Source organism: Bos indicus, chromosome 11 (genome assembly GCF_029378745.1).
Source record: "Bos indicus isolate NIAB-ARS_2022 breed Sahiwal x Tharparkar chromosome 11, NIAB-ARS_B.indTharparkar_mat_pri_1.0, whole genome shotgun sequence".
Taxonomy (NCBI): Eukaryota; Metazoa; Chordata; class Mammalia; order Artiodactyla; family Bovidae; genus Bos; species Bos indicus.
In genome coordinates, this window is record NC_091770.1 from 2,757,036 (window position 1) to 2,769,799 (window position 12,764).

At 62.7% G+C, this 12,764-nt stretch overlaps 1 protein-coding gene across 7 annotated transcripts; it reads right to left on the reverse strand.

Annotated features, from left to right (window-relative positions):
* Positions 1 to 1,187: 1,187 nt before the first annotated feature.
* SEMA4C (semaphorin 4C) lies at positions 1,188 to 11,699 on the reverse strand. Of its 7 annotated transcripts, none has more exons than XM_070798224.1 (16): positions 11,386 to 11,699; positions 10,996 to 11,200; positions 8,417 to 8,562; positions 6,837 to 6,985; positions 6,450 to 6,512; positions 6,216 to 6,314; positions 6,045 to 6,141; positions 5,811 to 5,927; positions 5,577 to 5,728; positions 5,316 to 5,491; positions 4,885 to 5,029; positions 4,565 to 4,787; positions 4,323 to 4,435; positions 3,197 to 3,354; positions 3,037 to 3,107; positions 1,188 to 2,909 (listed from the first exon to the last, which is right to left on the reverse strand). In XM_070798224.1, exons 3-16 carry the CDS (start codon positions 8,523 to 8,525, stop codon positions 2,080 to 2,082), a joined length of 2,502 nt encoding a protein of 833 aa, XP_070654325.1. In that variant the 5' UTR covers positions 8,526 to 8,562; positions 10,996 to 11,200; positions 11,386 to 11,699; the 3' UTR covers positions 1,188 to 2,079. The 7 variants fall into 7 exon arrangements, with proteins under 7 accessions (XP_070654325.1, XP_070654323.1, XP_070654324.1 ...); XM_070798222.1 differs by lacking the exons at positions 10,996 to 11,200; positions 11,386 to 11,699 and adding exons at positions 9,821 to 10,197; positions 10,521 to 10,735 and having other exon boundaries at positions 8,417 to 8,565; XM_070798223.1 differs by lacking the exons at positions 10,996 to 11,200; positions 11,386 to 11,699 and adding exons at positions 9,821 to 10,197; positions 10,521 to 10,734.
* Positions 11,700 to 12,764: the final 1,065 nt, after the last annotated feature.

Consider the following 12,764-nt stretch of genomic DNA (forward strand, 5'->3'; position numbering starts at 1 on the left):
TAAGCGGAGGCCCGGGCGCGCCCGCTGAGACGCAGGACCGACGCTTGGGGAGGGCAGCCGGCCTTGTATGTGCCCCCCCTCCAGGTTCTCCTGGTCCCACCGGGATCCCCAGGGTCAGGGGTCACCAGGAGGGCCCCAAGGCCCTTCCCCACCTATTTCCCCCACCATCTCGGGCTCAGATTGATGGGTCCTTACGGCCGCGCAGTGACCAGTTGAAAGGCCAAGACCCCCTCCTTCCTCTTCTGCCCACTTCCTTCTGCTGCCCACTTCTTGGAACGCCATGGGAGGCAGATGGTCAGAACTTGTATTGGCTCCTGAAACCACCTTCAAGTAGGCCCGGGGTAGCGGCTCGGGGGGCAGGGAAAAGAAACTGGAACCGTCACTCCGCAGTGGACACCTAATTTACTGCATCAACTTCCTTCGGCTGTGGGTTACTGACCGTGCAGGAAGCTAGCTGCTCAAATCAGCACATGTCAGGCCTCTGTTACAGTAGGACACCGCAGCAGCTTGTTCCAGCCGCAGCAGGCCCCTCAGACCGGTCAAGGGTACAGAGGACTCTTCATTTCCACTGCCTGTGTGTGGGCGTGAATTATAGAAGCCAGGCTAGGTCCTGGTTTTCTTAAAAATATCTTGGCCCTGGACAGGCTCCTTCCTATAGCAAAGGGGCTTGGTGCCTACCTGTGGCAGTGGAGGAAGTCCCACACTGCATGGTTATCTGAAACATTCAAGACTAACATTCCTGGAGGGAAAGGCTGCAAGTAATCATTCTCCTCTTAAAGTGGCGGGGAGCCCCATCCTCACATGAGCCAGTCCACACAAGTTTAAGCTGCTTCTAGGATGTTCCTCTCCACAGCCCCCACTCCCGTTTTCCCTTCCCAGAGTGCCGGGAAGCCAGCCCCCTCCCCCTCTACTGCTTCTATCCCCCAAGCCCCGACTTCTCCCTTTGGCCAGAAGCCACGGTTGGCTCCCCAGAGGCTGTGGCCCTGGTCTGGTTCCCAGCCGACCCACCACTGTGGGAAAACACTGGAGCCTGGCCTCTGGACCCCGCTCTAGAGGGGCACAAGCAGGAGGGGGGCCGCTGAAGGGCGGACTGAATGAGGCTGGTCCAGCCCCACTCAGCCCATAGGGAGCCTCCCTCTTGGCATCCAGGTTTCAGCCCAAGTGTCTTATCTCCATGACAAGAACGGTTTCATTTTCTCCATTTTATTTGTCAATATAAAAATACTCAAATATTTACAACAAATAAATACGCGGGGACACAATAAGTTACACTGCTGGGAGCCCTCCTCCTAGGGCTGGGAGAGGATATGCCAGATCCACAGCATGTCCACCCCTCTCGCCTCCCACCCCCTCCCCCCCACACACAACCTTTCCCAGCCCTGCCAGGGAGGACAAGTATAAAATACCACTGAACCCCAGGGCCAAGTGGGAGGCCCCTCCCAACCCTTCCCCCCAAACACACAGGAGGCTGCATCTCCCTCCCCCCAACCCTGAAAACATTCGTAGCCCTGGGAGCAGGACCAGGCCCCACCCCAGAGCCCTGACTCCCCCAAAGGGGCACAGCACCCTGCCCAACCCACCCCCATATGTACACGGCTGCCCCTACTGGGGACAGGTGGGGGCAGGAGAGGCAAAGTGATGCGTCCCCTTCCCCTTCATAGCTCCAATGACCCACCAGGAGGACCCCAGGCCAAGGGAAGACTTGACAGAAACAGGAAGACTGCATCTCACACACGCGCACACACACGCACACGTATGTACGTACATATGTGCACACATCTGCATTCACACACATATGTACACAAACACACCCACATCTGCAACTTCTGCCTTGAAAAGTTTTGGCTGTTGGGGTCCCACGCGTCTGTGATCCACAGCCTCACAGAGGAGGAAGGTGCCCTCTGCAAGGCTGGTGCCCTGGTAAGCCACACCAAGTGGCAGTGCCCGTGCTGGCAGAGCAGGTCCTCATGGCCGGGCGGTGCCGGGCAGAGCAGGTTGCCCACGCCATGTCCCTGAGGTAGCTGGTGCCTGTGCAAAACGTAGGGAGCCATGCCTCCCAGGCTGCCGCCCGAGGGCCCCTCATACTGAGGACTCCTCGGGGTTGGAGTCCGGCAGCGGCTGGCGCTGCTGCAGTTTACGCCTCAGTTCGTCGGCAAGCTCGGGCAGAGGATGCCCGAGGCCGCCGCGGTCCTCCCCTCCCAGCTGGAGACGCACGTAGCCATTGGCATTGGAGTTCCGGCCACCTCCCAGGTGGAGCCGTGTCGGAGAAGGCAGGGGCTGGCCGGGGATGCCGGGGGGCGGCGAGGGGGGCCCACCGCCGGGCTGGCACCGGGCGTGGCCAGGCACGATCTTGAGAGAGCCATCTGAGTAGTAGTAGCCCACAGGGTCCCAGAGCTTCTCGTCTGTCTCAGGGCCAGGCCGGAAGGGGGTGCTGGTGGGCTCCTTGGGCAGCTCCAGCGGGTACACCAGGGTCCTCTCGGCCGCCTTGGCACCTTTCTCCAGCTCCTCGCGCAGCCGCCGGCGCAGGGACAGAACCAGCAGCAGCAGCACCAGGCACACGGCGCCCAGGGCCACCACAGCCAGCCACACCAGCCCCAGGTTCTCCAGCGGGGCCCGGGCCTCCAGCGTCACCGATGGGCCCGCCACCACCGCCACGAGGTAGCCCTCGGCAGCCAGCCGGGCCCCCTGCTCCTCCGAGAAGCAGTGGTAGGCGCCGGCGTGGCGGGGTTGGGCAGCCATCACCACCAGGGCCTGCAGCCGGGCATCGTAGAGGAAGGAGCCAGGCTGCTCCGCGGGCAGGTCACGGCCCCCGAAGGTCCAGCGGGCGTGGGCGAGGTTGGAGGAGAGACGGCAGGGCAGCACCAGGTCTGTGCCTGCCACCACCGTGATGTTTTTGGGTGTGAGCCTGACTGTAGCGGCAGAGAAAATGAGAGTCAGTGGGTGCAAGACGCCCAGGCCAAGGGGGGACAATGACACCCCGGTTCTGGTCCCCCGAGGCCCGTACACCCTACAAGGAGGACTAAGACAACAGCTCACCTTTCTTACTGCCCCGGAAATTACAGATGCTTGAGGTATCCGAGACCGTCACGTGCTGGATCAGCAGGGACCTGGTGGGGGGAGAGGGATCCATCAGCGTCCCAGGTCCTGCCACCCTCCTCTCCCCGCTGGTCCCCGCACACGCAGAAGCCCCCCTCACCCGGAGTGACCGCCCACAGCCACGCAGCGGCTGCTGTTGGCGTTCCAGGCACAGTAGGGGTCCCGGGCGAGCACACAGTCGGCACAGGAGCGGTACTTCATGCAGTCGGCTGGGGGCAGCTGCACCAGCTGGGAGCGGGAGCCCGCGAAGAGCAGCTTCTGCCAGAGAAGCACAGGAGGGAGACTGAGCCAGGTCCGGACACGGCCTGGGCGGGGGCTCGGATGACTGCCAGGGCGCCGGGGCCCAAAGCAGGAAGTGGGCTGTGCTCGCGTCCCAAAGCGGGAAATCTGAGGGCTGGGAAGGCACGGAGGGCTTACTATAAGCCAGGAGCAATCCTAAGCCCCTTACAGCCGTGACCTTGTTAGAAACAAACAGCAGACCTGGGAGGCTGAGAAGTATCCTTGTGCCTGCTCACTCACACCCATGTACACACATTCTCACACTCACACAAACCCACTCACACACACTCACAGTCCCCCCACACACAAGCGCACACACATACTCTTACACTCACACACACTCACTCTCACATACACTCTCTCTCTCTCTCACACACGCACGGCTCCAGAATAGTATAAATAGCGCAGGAAGTTCAGTTTCCGCAGATCCCGTCAGCCTCACAATAGCACCAGCAAAGCAGAAGGCATTTTCCTCTGTTTCAATGGAGATCGCCAATCTGTGTGTTTCTGCAACTACAGGCTTTCTTTCTGCCATGGTTCCACGTTCTGGGGAACAACCCGAGCCTCCAGAGTTGGGAAAAGCCAAGCATGTGAAAGTGCCACAGACACGCGGGAAGAGAGTGGATGGGGGAGGGAAGCTTCGAGTGGCACTTCAGGGAACTGCTGACTACGCTGGGGGCCGGGGCTGGCAGGCAAGGAGGCATCACACGGGCGTCAGGAGCCACAGTGGCACAAGGCCGGGCGGGCGGCGGCACAGTCCCCTCAAGGGGCCCAAAAACAGCTGACAAGCGCCGTCAGGACCAGGCTGTATAGAAGATAGGGCGCCCGCAGAGTGCAGATTCCACGAGCGTTCTCGCTTCCCTCTCGGGCATCTCCCCGCCCCTGGACTGGCCAGGCACACGACTGGGGGCCATGCGGGGACACGGTGGGTGGGGCCTGATGGCTACCTTGCTCCGGGACAGGACCAGGCTCTCCACAGGCTCCTGGTCAAACAGCTGCAGCTCCTCAATCAGGTGAACCCAGGGCCCCAGGCTCACGGCCTTGAGAAGCCAGCCGTCTCCTGCAGGGGTTGGGGGGAACAGGTGTCAAGAAAAGGGCAGGAGGGTCCCGGGGTGGGGCTGTCTCTGGATCTCTCTGCTTCGGGCACACAGGCCTTCGCCTAGCCCCCAGCTGCCACGCCCGTACCCACCTGTGCCGATGAACAGCACGGTGTAGGTGGCCCCATCGAGCCCCGTGACGCGGTCCGCCACCAGGTGGGTGAGGTTGGCGTTCTTCTTCACCAGCAGGGGGCGGCCCCAGCGAGGCCGCACCTGCTCCTCCATCAGCGGGTGCTTCTTGATGAAGTTGAGGATGTTGTCCGGCAGCTCCAGGGAGCTGGTGTAGCCGTGGCGCCGGTGCCAGTTGTTGATGCACTGGGGGGGTGGGCAGGGTTTGGGGGGCAGCTGTCAGCCCAGAGGGCAAGGCACCAGAGCGGAGAACGTGCGCGCATCCCCGCCTGGGACAACTCACCGATCCGGGCCGCGGGCTAGGGACAGGGTCAGTGTAGCGGCCCCACTTCTGGGCCTGCTCGTGGTACTCCTTGTAGGGCCCCTCGAACACCTTCTGGATCTCCTCCAACTGGTACTCGCACACTGCTGACAGGTCCATGTCGCCCCTGTCACAGCAAGGGAGGGACCCCAAGGGTCAGAGCTGGGGTGCCCACAGCTCAGGGCGTGCAGCAGAAAGGGAGGGCCCACAGGCACAAGAAGGCCATGGCCACGTGTGATGTGGTGGCAGCTCAAACCACCACTGGGGGCACCTCTCACGGAGGGGTGGTGAAAAGGGCGGGAGCCCAACATCATCCTGGACCCCCAGGACCTCCCCCAGAGGCCTGCCCCATCAACCATCCCTAACCCACAGACCCGCTCCTCCCCACCCCCAAGGGCTCCTAGCCAACTCACCACCGCGCCCGAAAAACCCCGAAGAAGGTGGTGTTGTGCCAGGAGGCATCCTGGAGCGTGTGTAGCGCCTGCAGCCGGTTGAAGTAGAGCTGCCAGTCGGGCGCGGAGCACACCAGCCGTGCCTTCAGAAACGTGGTCCACTTCCTCTGCAGCGTCCGCGCGCCCCCCACGTCGCCCTGGCAAACAGCAAGGGGACACCACGGCCAGTCAGCCCTGCTGGGCTGCCGGGCACACAGGGCCGCCCGCCCCGGCGGTCTGTACCTTGCAGACGCGGGCCACGCGGGCCACCACCTGCTCGGCGTAGCAGTCGTACTCCACAGCGCGCTCGCTGAAGAAGAAGTACACTTTGTCGTCGTCCCCCGTGTAGCTGCCCACGCTCTCCGGGACGTAGGCGGAGCCCACGAAGTGAGGCTCTGGGGGGAAGGGGGGGTGTGTCAGCCCAGACATCGGGCCCTCCAGGTGCCTCCCACACCCAGCTGGCTTCTCAGGTCTCACCGTTGAGCCAGAAGGCCAGGTACTCGGTCTTCATGGCGTGATGGGGCCCCATGTTCCGCAGGATGACTGGCTCCGTGCCCAGGAAATTGTTGAGCGTGGCCGAGTACAGCTCACCGTCTACAGGAGACACGGGGTCAGCCCATGCAGAGGCGAGGTGCAGACACTCAGGCCACGTGGTCCCAGAGTGGGAACAAGTCCTGGGCAGCCCCAACCTGCAATGCGACAGCCACTCACCCACAAGGAGGCCGGTGTGGCCCTTGGCCGGGTCATAGGGGCACTTGCCCTTGCCATCCTCAAACTCACTCCGCTCCAGGGTGAAGGTGAGCATGTCCTAGGGGTGGGGACAAGGCCGTGAGAATGCAACAGGGACAGGCGTGGGGGCTGGGGGAGAGGAGCAGCACTCACAATGTAGGTGCACTTGGGCTGGAAGGCATAGGTACCGCACACGTACAGGTGGGATGTGTTATATGGCTGCAGGAAGCGGATGAAATTGAAACACTCCGTCTGGGGACAGAGAGGCATCTGTTAGTCTGAGTGCCTGGAACACAGGGACCCCAGGACCCAGACCAGCACTGGGACGGAGCAGAAAGAGCGTGCATCATGCACCCCCTGCCCGCCAGCAGGTCCCAGAGAGCCGACCTGGTTACTCTTCCCTTTCTGGATACACTCAGCCTTCTTCTCCACTGGCGCCTCCCATGAGATCTGAGGACAGGGAGGGAACGCGTCAGCATCGCTGCAGGTACACACCAAGCATGTGTCATCAGCGCGGCTCGTGGCAGCAACATGGGGACTCCAAGTGAGAAGACACTGTCCCCACTCTCTGGGAGCTTATTCCAGAGAGGACCAGGGCCCCCGCTCCCCCAGCGCAGCGGTCCCAGCGAGTGCTGCAGACTCGTGAGCGAAGCGACATGCTCACCGGGGAGGATGGGGTGGGGGCGGCCAAGCCCAGGGGACAGCCTGTCCAAGCGAAGCCCCCAGGTCCTTCCTCTCTCACCCCCATGTGCCTCCCGCTCCCCCACCTCTCACCACTCCCTGCAGCTCCAGAGCCTCCACGCTGAAGGCAAACAGGGCCTCCCGGGCCCCGACGTACAGGAGCCCCGTCTGCTCAGTCAGGGTCAGCGTCAGGAAGTCCTGGATGCCCGTCTGGGAGAAGCGCCGCACCACCGTGGCCAGCTCTGCAGGAACAAGGCCGGAGTGACCAGGGCTGGGGTGAGTGGACCTTCCCGGGACTCCAGGCATCCCCTCTCCCCCAGAATTAGCCCTCCTCTGACCAGTGTGGTCACCGCACATTAGAGCCAGCACCCCACAAACAGATGCCAGCCAAGCTCCTCTGACCAGCAATAAAGGGCATTTTCTGAATAGGCTTTTGACTCTGACAGCTCCACCCAGGGCTCCCTGGCTTTCCCCACCCAGGGAGGCAAATCTGGGCTGGAGAGGAGGAAGGAAGGATATCTCAGCCACAGCTTCCGGCCAGAGGAAGCCATCAGACTGATGGCTCTCACTCTCAGGGTCAGTAGCCACCTCCCCATCCCGCCCCCACTTCCTTCTCTGCTCTGTTGCCCACTGCCCCCACCAGGGTCCAGCCTTGCCCTGGCTCCTGATCCAGCTGGGCAGGATGGACGGAAGTTGAGAGCGTTCCTTGTCTTAGAGAACCTTCCCTCCTGTGGGTCCCAAATGCAGGCTGCTAGGGGTACGAGCAGAGCCGGCCATGGGATGTGGAGACGGAATCGGGCTGGGAGACCAGGGCAGGGAGGGCGGGGGAAACCAGAGGCTGGGGACCAGGATAGTGCTGCAGCCTGGGGCTGGGGAGACCTGTTGCCATCCGTCGAGCAGGGTGCCACGACATTCATGTAGCCACAGGATTCCCACGTCAACCCCCAAAACAGCTGCTGGACTGTCCTCAGGGTCCCCCTAAACCACCCTTAGTGTTTGGAGCCAACGATGGGCCCAGACACAGACCGGCAAGGGAGGGCGTCGTTAGCACCGAGGAGCCTGTGGGAGGTGAGCTCATCCCAGGTCCCCAGAGCGCACGGATGATACAAACACCTGACATCACCTCTGCATCCAGGTGTGTGTGCACAGAAGGGCTGTCAGGCCCACTGACCCCCTCCCCCACAGGAGCATGTGCACACACACACCCCACCCAGGGCCATCAGATGGCACGCGTATCAGGTCAGCAGAAGGGGGAGTCTATCATATCAGGGTTGCTAAGGGGGCTCCTGGGGGCACAGAGCTTGAAGACTTGGGAGTGGGCAGTAACACCCTTTGCTTCGTGCTTATCTCGGCTCAGGTTTCTCTCTTTAGGCTCTCAGTGCTAGGGATAATTCCAGAAGTGAGATGTGGGGAGAGAGGTGAAGAATGATCACTCTTGGATAACAAGGCAGCCAGCTCCTAAGCGTAAGGAGGGCCACCCCGGATCCTGGCCTAGACGACCAGTTCTGGGTTCCTAGAGCCACTCATATTTCTTAGAAAGCTGTGTCACGTACATGAGGGCCTTGAGCCCAACTGCAGAATGAAGCCAGACGTTCCAGAAGGCAATTACTTAGCACCCATCTTCCCCCAGCAGTCCCTCCTGGCCTTCTGCTCCCCAGCCTTCAGACACTCACCCCCAGAAGATACCGTCTTCCGGGGTACCAGGTTCCACCACACCTCAGCCCCAAGGCCCAGGCCCCACAGCTCCAGTACCAGCAGCCAGACGGCCCAGTGTGGGGCCATGGCACACGCCCGGGCGCCGAGCTCCAGGCCAGCTGCCCTGCTGGGGGAAAGAAAGGGTCAGAATCATAGCCAGAGAAAACAGACCGGAAGGGGGCCCACACAAGCCGTGCCAGGAGGCACTGACAGCACAGAGGATCTGATCGGGCCTCCCAGGGCTCCCCCCACTGCCCCAGCCCTGGGAGCCACGACCTAGTGTCCTCCCGCACCTGGCCTCCCTCCGCACAGCTTCCAAAGGACCGTGGGGTCTCCCCGAGGGAGCGGGGAGAGCTGAGTCAGCTGGAAGAGTGGACACTCAAAGGTCCTCCGGCCCTCCCCCACTTCTCGACAGGAAGTTGTTTAAGAAAATAAAGAGAGGACCCTCCTCCTCCCCCACTCGGGCCTGACAGATTGGAAGGACTTCTTAAAATAACCTCTGCGATCAGGACCTGGCCCTACTGGGGCTCCAGTCAGCCCAAAGGGGATGAACCTGTAAGTGGGGCAGGCGGTAGGAAAGGCCCCCGAGAGGACTCGGTGCATCAGGCCTGCGGGGGTCGCGGTCCAGCCTCTCCCCTCCCCCAGCGCAGACAATAGCCGGGCAGAGCCCAAAACCCCGTTCCACATCACAGGGCTGAAGTGGGGCCGGGAGCTGGGCCCCCTGCTTCCCGAGGCCCCTTTGTTGCCCAAGAAGGCAGGCAGGAAGTGGAATGGGATGGGCGTGGAAAGGACCGGGGCTTCATCCTGTTCCACGCACAGCCTCCTAGGAGACACCAGCCCTCGGGCTGAGGGGCCGCGGGACAGATCTCTGGTCTCATCAGGGATCTTTCCTGCGGCGCTTTCAGGCGGGGGCAGGGGCAAGTAAGGACCTGGTGGGGAGCGTCGGGGGGTTCCTCCTGAACCGCGGGGGCGCCCGGAGCAGGGCCAGCGCCTGCTGCGCTCTCCCGGGGTCTGATGAGCCTTCCCAACTCAGGGATCGCGCCGGGACCCCGGCCGGGGCAGGCCATCTGGATTAATTTCCACTGCTTCGGCCCTCCAGGACACAGAGACACAGAAGCTGAGGATCTGTTCACCCCAAAGCAAAGGGTCCAGTTGGGACCCCGTCCTGGGTTCCCCCTCGATTCTCCCCTCCCCCAGCTCCGGGGATTTGAATGCAAACAAAGCGGAGGCTCTGGGAGCGTGGCGGAGCCCGACTGACGGACGCCCCCTGTCGGCCCAGTTCCCCAGCGCGGGAAGGGCGGCGGGGGGCGGAAGGGGGGCGGGGATGCGTTCACCCCCCAACCCGTCCCCAACACACTCCCAGCCTTCCCTCGGTTCCTTACCCCAGGCCCAGGCCGGACCCCGCAGCGCGCTCCGAGGCTCTGCCGGCACTACTCCTCCCTGGGCGGCGGAAACGGGCAGCCCCGGGGGGTGGAGGTGTGTAGAGGGGTGCGGGGTCCCGGCGGCGCGCCCCCCACCCTTGCCCACCCCGAGCGGCGGGCTGCGGACGGCGCCCCAGCAGCTGCAGGGCGAGCGCTCCAGCGGGGACTGGGCGGCGCGGCTCCGGAGCCTGGCTTTCCAGGACAGCCCGCCTCCCCAGCGGAGCGGGCGCGCGGCCGGGGGCCGCGGCAGGGAAATCCGATCTCACAACATCGGCCTCCGTCCAAGCCCGCCCCAAACTTTCCGTCGGGGGTGGGGGAGCCGGGGGCAGTTCGGGGGCCTGGAAAAGATCGCGGGCGTGGACCGGATAGTACGAGGGACCCCCCCCCCCCGGCACCCTGAGCCCCATTCCCCATGGCCAGTTCGTGCCTCCGGACCCTGGGGCTGCGGGCGACGCTAGCCCCGCTCGCGAACCCCCGCGAAGCAGCCCGCGGGGGGCGCAGGGAGGCGCTCGGGCGGACAGCTGTCCTCACCGCCGCCCTTCCCTGCGCCCCCAGACCCTGTCCCTCGCGCGTGCGGCGTCCCCTGCTCGAGTCTGGGGACAAAGCGGCGGCCCCGGAGAGCCCCTTGGCTCTGGCTCCGCGCAACCCCGGCCTCACTCACCTCTTCTTCGCTGCTTGAATCTCTGGGCGCCGCCCTCGCGTTCGGCTCCGACCACGGTCCGCCTCTTCCCGCGCGCCGCCGACCTCCCGCCCGCGCGCGCCTGCCCGCCCTGCTCCGCTGCCCCTCTGCCACCGCCCCTCGGCCCGGCTCGGCTCGGCGCCCCTGGGCTCGGGCTCCCCGCGCCACAGCGGCGGGCGCCGGCTCTTTCTCCGCCGCTGCCGAGGCTCTCCGCCACCTCCCCCCTGACGTCAGGCGGGGTGGGGGCTGTCGTCGGAGGCCGGGGGCGGGACGCGAAGGCCCGCCCCGGAGGGGGCTGCGACCCGCACGCCTCCCTGTTCCCTGCCTGGGGGCTCGGACCCCCGCCCTTCCCGGTGCCAGGCCGCCCCGCGCCCAGCAGCAGAGATCTGCGCCACCGCGCCGGGAGGTGGGGCGGGGGAGGAACATCGGGCCCTAGCAAGGCGGGTGTCGGACTCACCCGGTTTTTCCGAAGTGTCCCCCAAAGCCAACCGTGCTGGCTGGGCAGCCCGGTTCGGGAAGGGGTCTAAAAGGCTCCCCACGCTATGGTTACTGGAAAGAAGGCGGGCGGGCCACCTCCTGGAGAGTATCCCAGGCTTCTCTTTGGGGCGCACCAGAGTGGTCTTTTGGTCCCCGATTCTGTTTCCTTTAACTCCCACTGACCCCTGCGATCAGACCGGAACGGGCCTCACCAGCCAGGAAGACGGACACCCTCCCCCCGCCCGCCCCCGCCTCAAATCTCCCGAGACCTTGTGTCTCTTGTTTCTCAAGCTCCAGAAGGGACCCGCTCAGCGACCCCCTAGTCCTGATCCGGTGAAACCACCCTCGACTCCAGTTGCGCTGAGCTTACCCTCAGGAAATGACTCCTCCTGGTGCCGCTAGAAGGCTGAATAACAAGTGACATGAGCCCTGATGTTCAGATGAAAGGGACTGAAGGGAGCCACGCTGGAGAAGGACTCGAGCCTCCGCCCACAGCCGCTCCTAGAAGTACCTTGTAGCTCTGGCCTCCTGGGTGGTGCTGGGCTGTCCTCCTTGCCAGCTAGTTAGTCCTCTGAACTGGGCAGGTGAACAGAGGAACCCCAGGGAGGCCACCCCACTGGGACCTGGAGACAGGTGCCACCTCCTGGTCAGGGACAAAGGGCAGAGGTGAAGAGACTGGCAGCCCAGTGGCTTGGGTGGTAACTTTAAGCATGGTGCAGCCCTGGAGGGGAGGGACCCTTTAGGGCCTTGTCAGCAGATCTGGATTATAAATCAGTCCCGACAGGAGCTTTTGTTCTGGGTTAAAACTTGGCATCAGAAAAAGTGGAGACCAGAAGAGTAGTGGAGATAATTGGGAAAAGCAGCCCAGTTTGGATTCAGTAACAATTGGGTCTTTGCTGGTATACATAAAGGCCCCTTCTCCTGCACTGGCCACAGCCACATCTCCCAGCTCCTTTGCACCAGAAAAAGAAAAAAAAAAAAAAATGCTGAGGCCTTGGAGATACTGGAGATAGGGGGTGAGCCAGTGAATCAGCAGGGGTGGGCAGGGAAGGCTCTGTTCTAGTTGACAGGGCGGGAGATGTGCGACCCCCTTGTCCCAGTTAGACCCTGCTTCCTTAATTTAAGGGCAGGTAAATCTATAGGCAGGTACGCTCACATTTGGGTCTGTGCTTTAGACTTTGGAACCTGCCTTCACTCTGTCCTCATGACCACCCTTTACCAAGTAGGTACTGCTTCTCTCATTTTATAGATCAGAGGAGTGGCAGAAAGGCATAGCCTGCCCAAAGTCACACTGATAACTAGCAAGGTCAGAATGTTAAATCAGGCTTTATGACTCCTGATCCCATCTCTCCACTAAGTTATGGGATATCCTGATGTTTAGGCCACGGACACTTCGTTTTCTGCTGTCTTTCCTCACCTCTAGGTGTGAGGATTACCAGGCCAAGACCTGAGCTCTTGGCCCCACTTGCAAGACTGGCCCCAGTGGAAACTCTCTGAAGGGGTTTGGTTTCACTGGCAGGGACGTCTTCTGTAGCTCAAGGCGGGCTTCTTGGTTCCTTATCACAGAGCTCTTCCCTTTCAAACGCTCCTTGTGTGCTCCCCTTTTCTACCTTGCTCATTTCCTGCTAGATTCTCTTCCTTTCCAGTGCTCGCCTTTTCCGTGGGTGGGTGGGCAGGGGATAAAGTTTCCTGCATGACTGTTTGCTCGTGATTCATACTTTAAAATGAGGGTTTCCCTGGTGGCTCAGA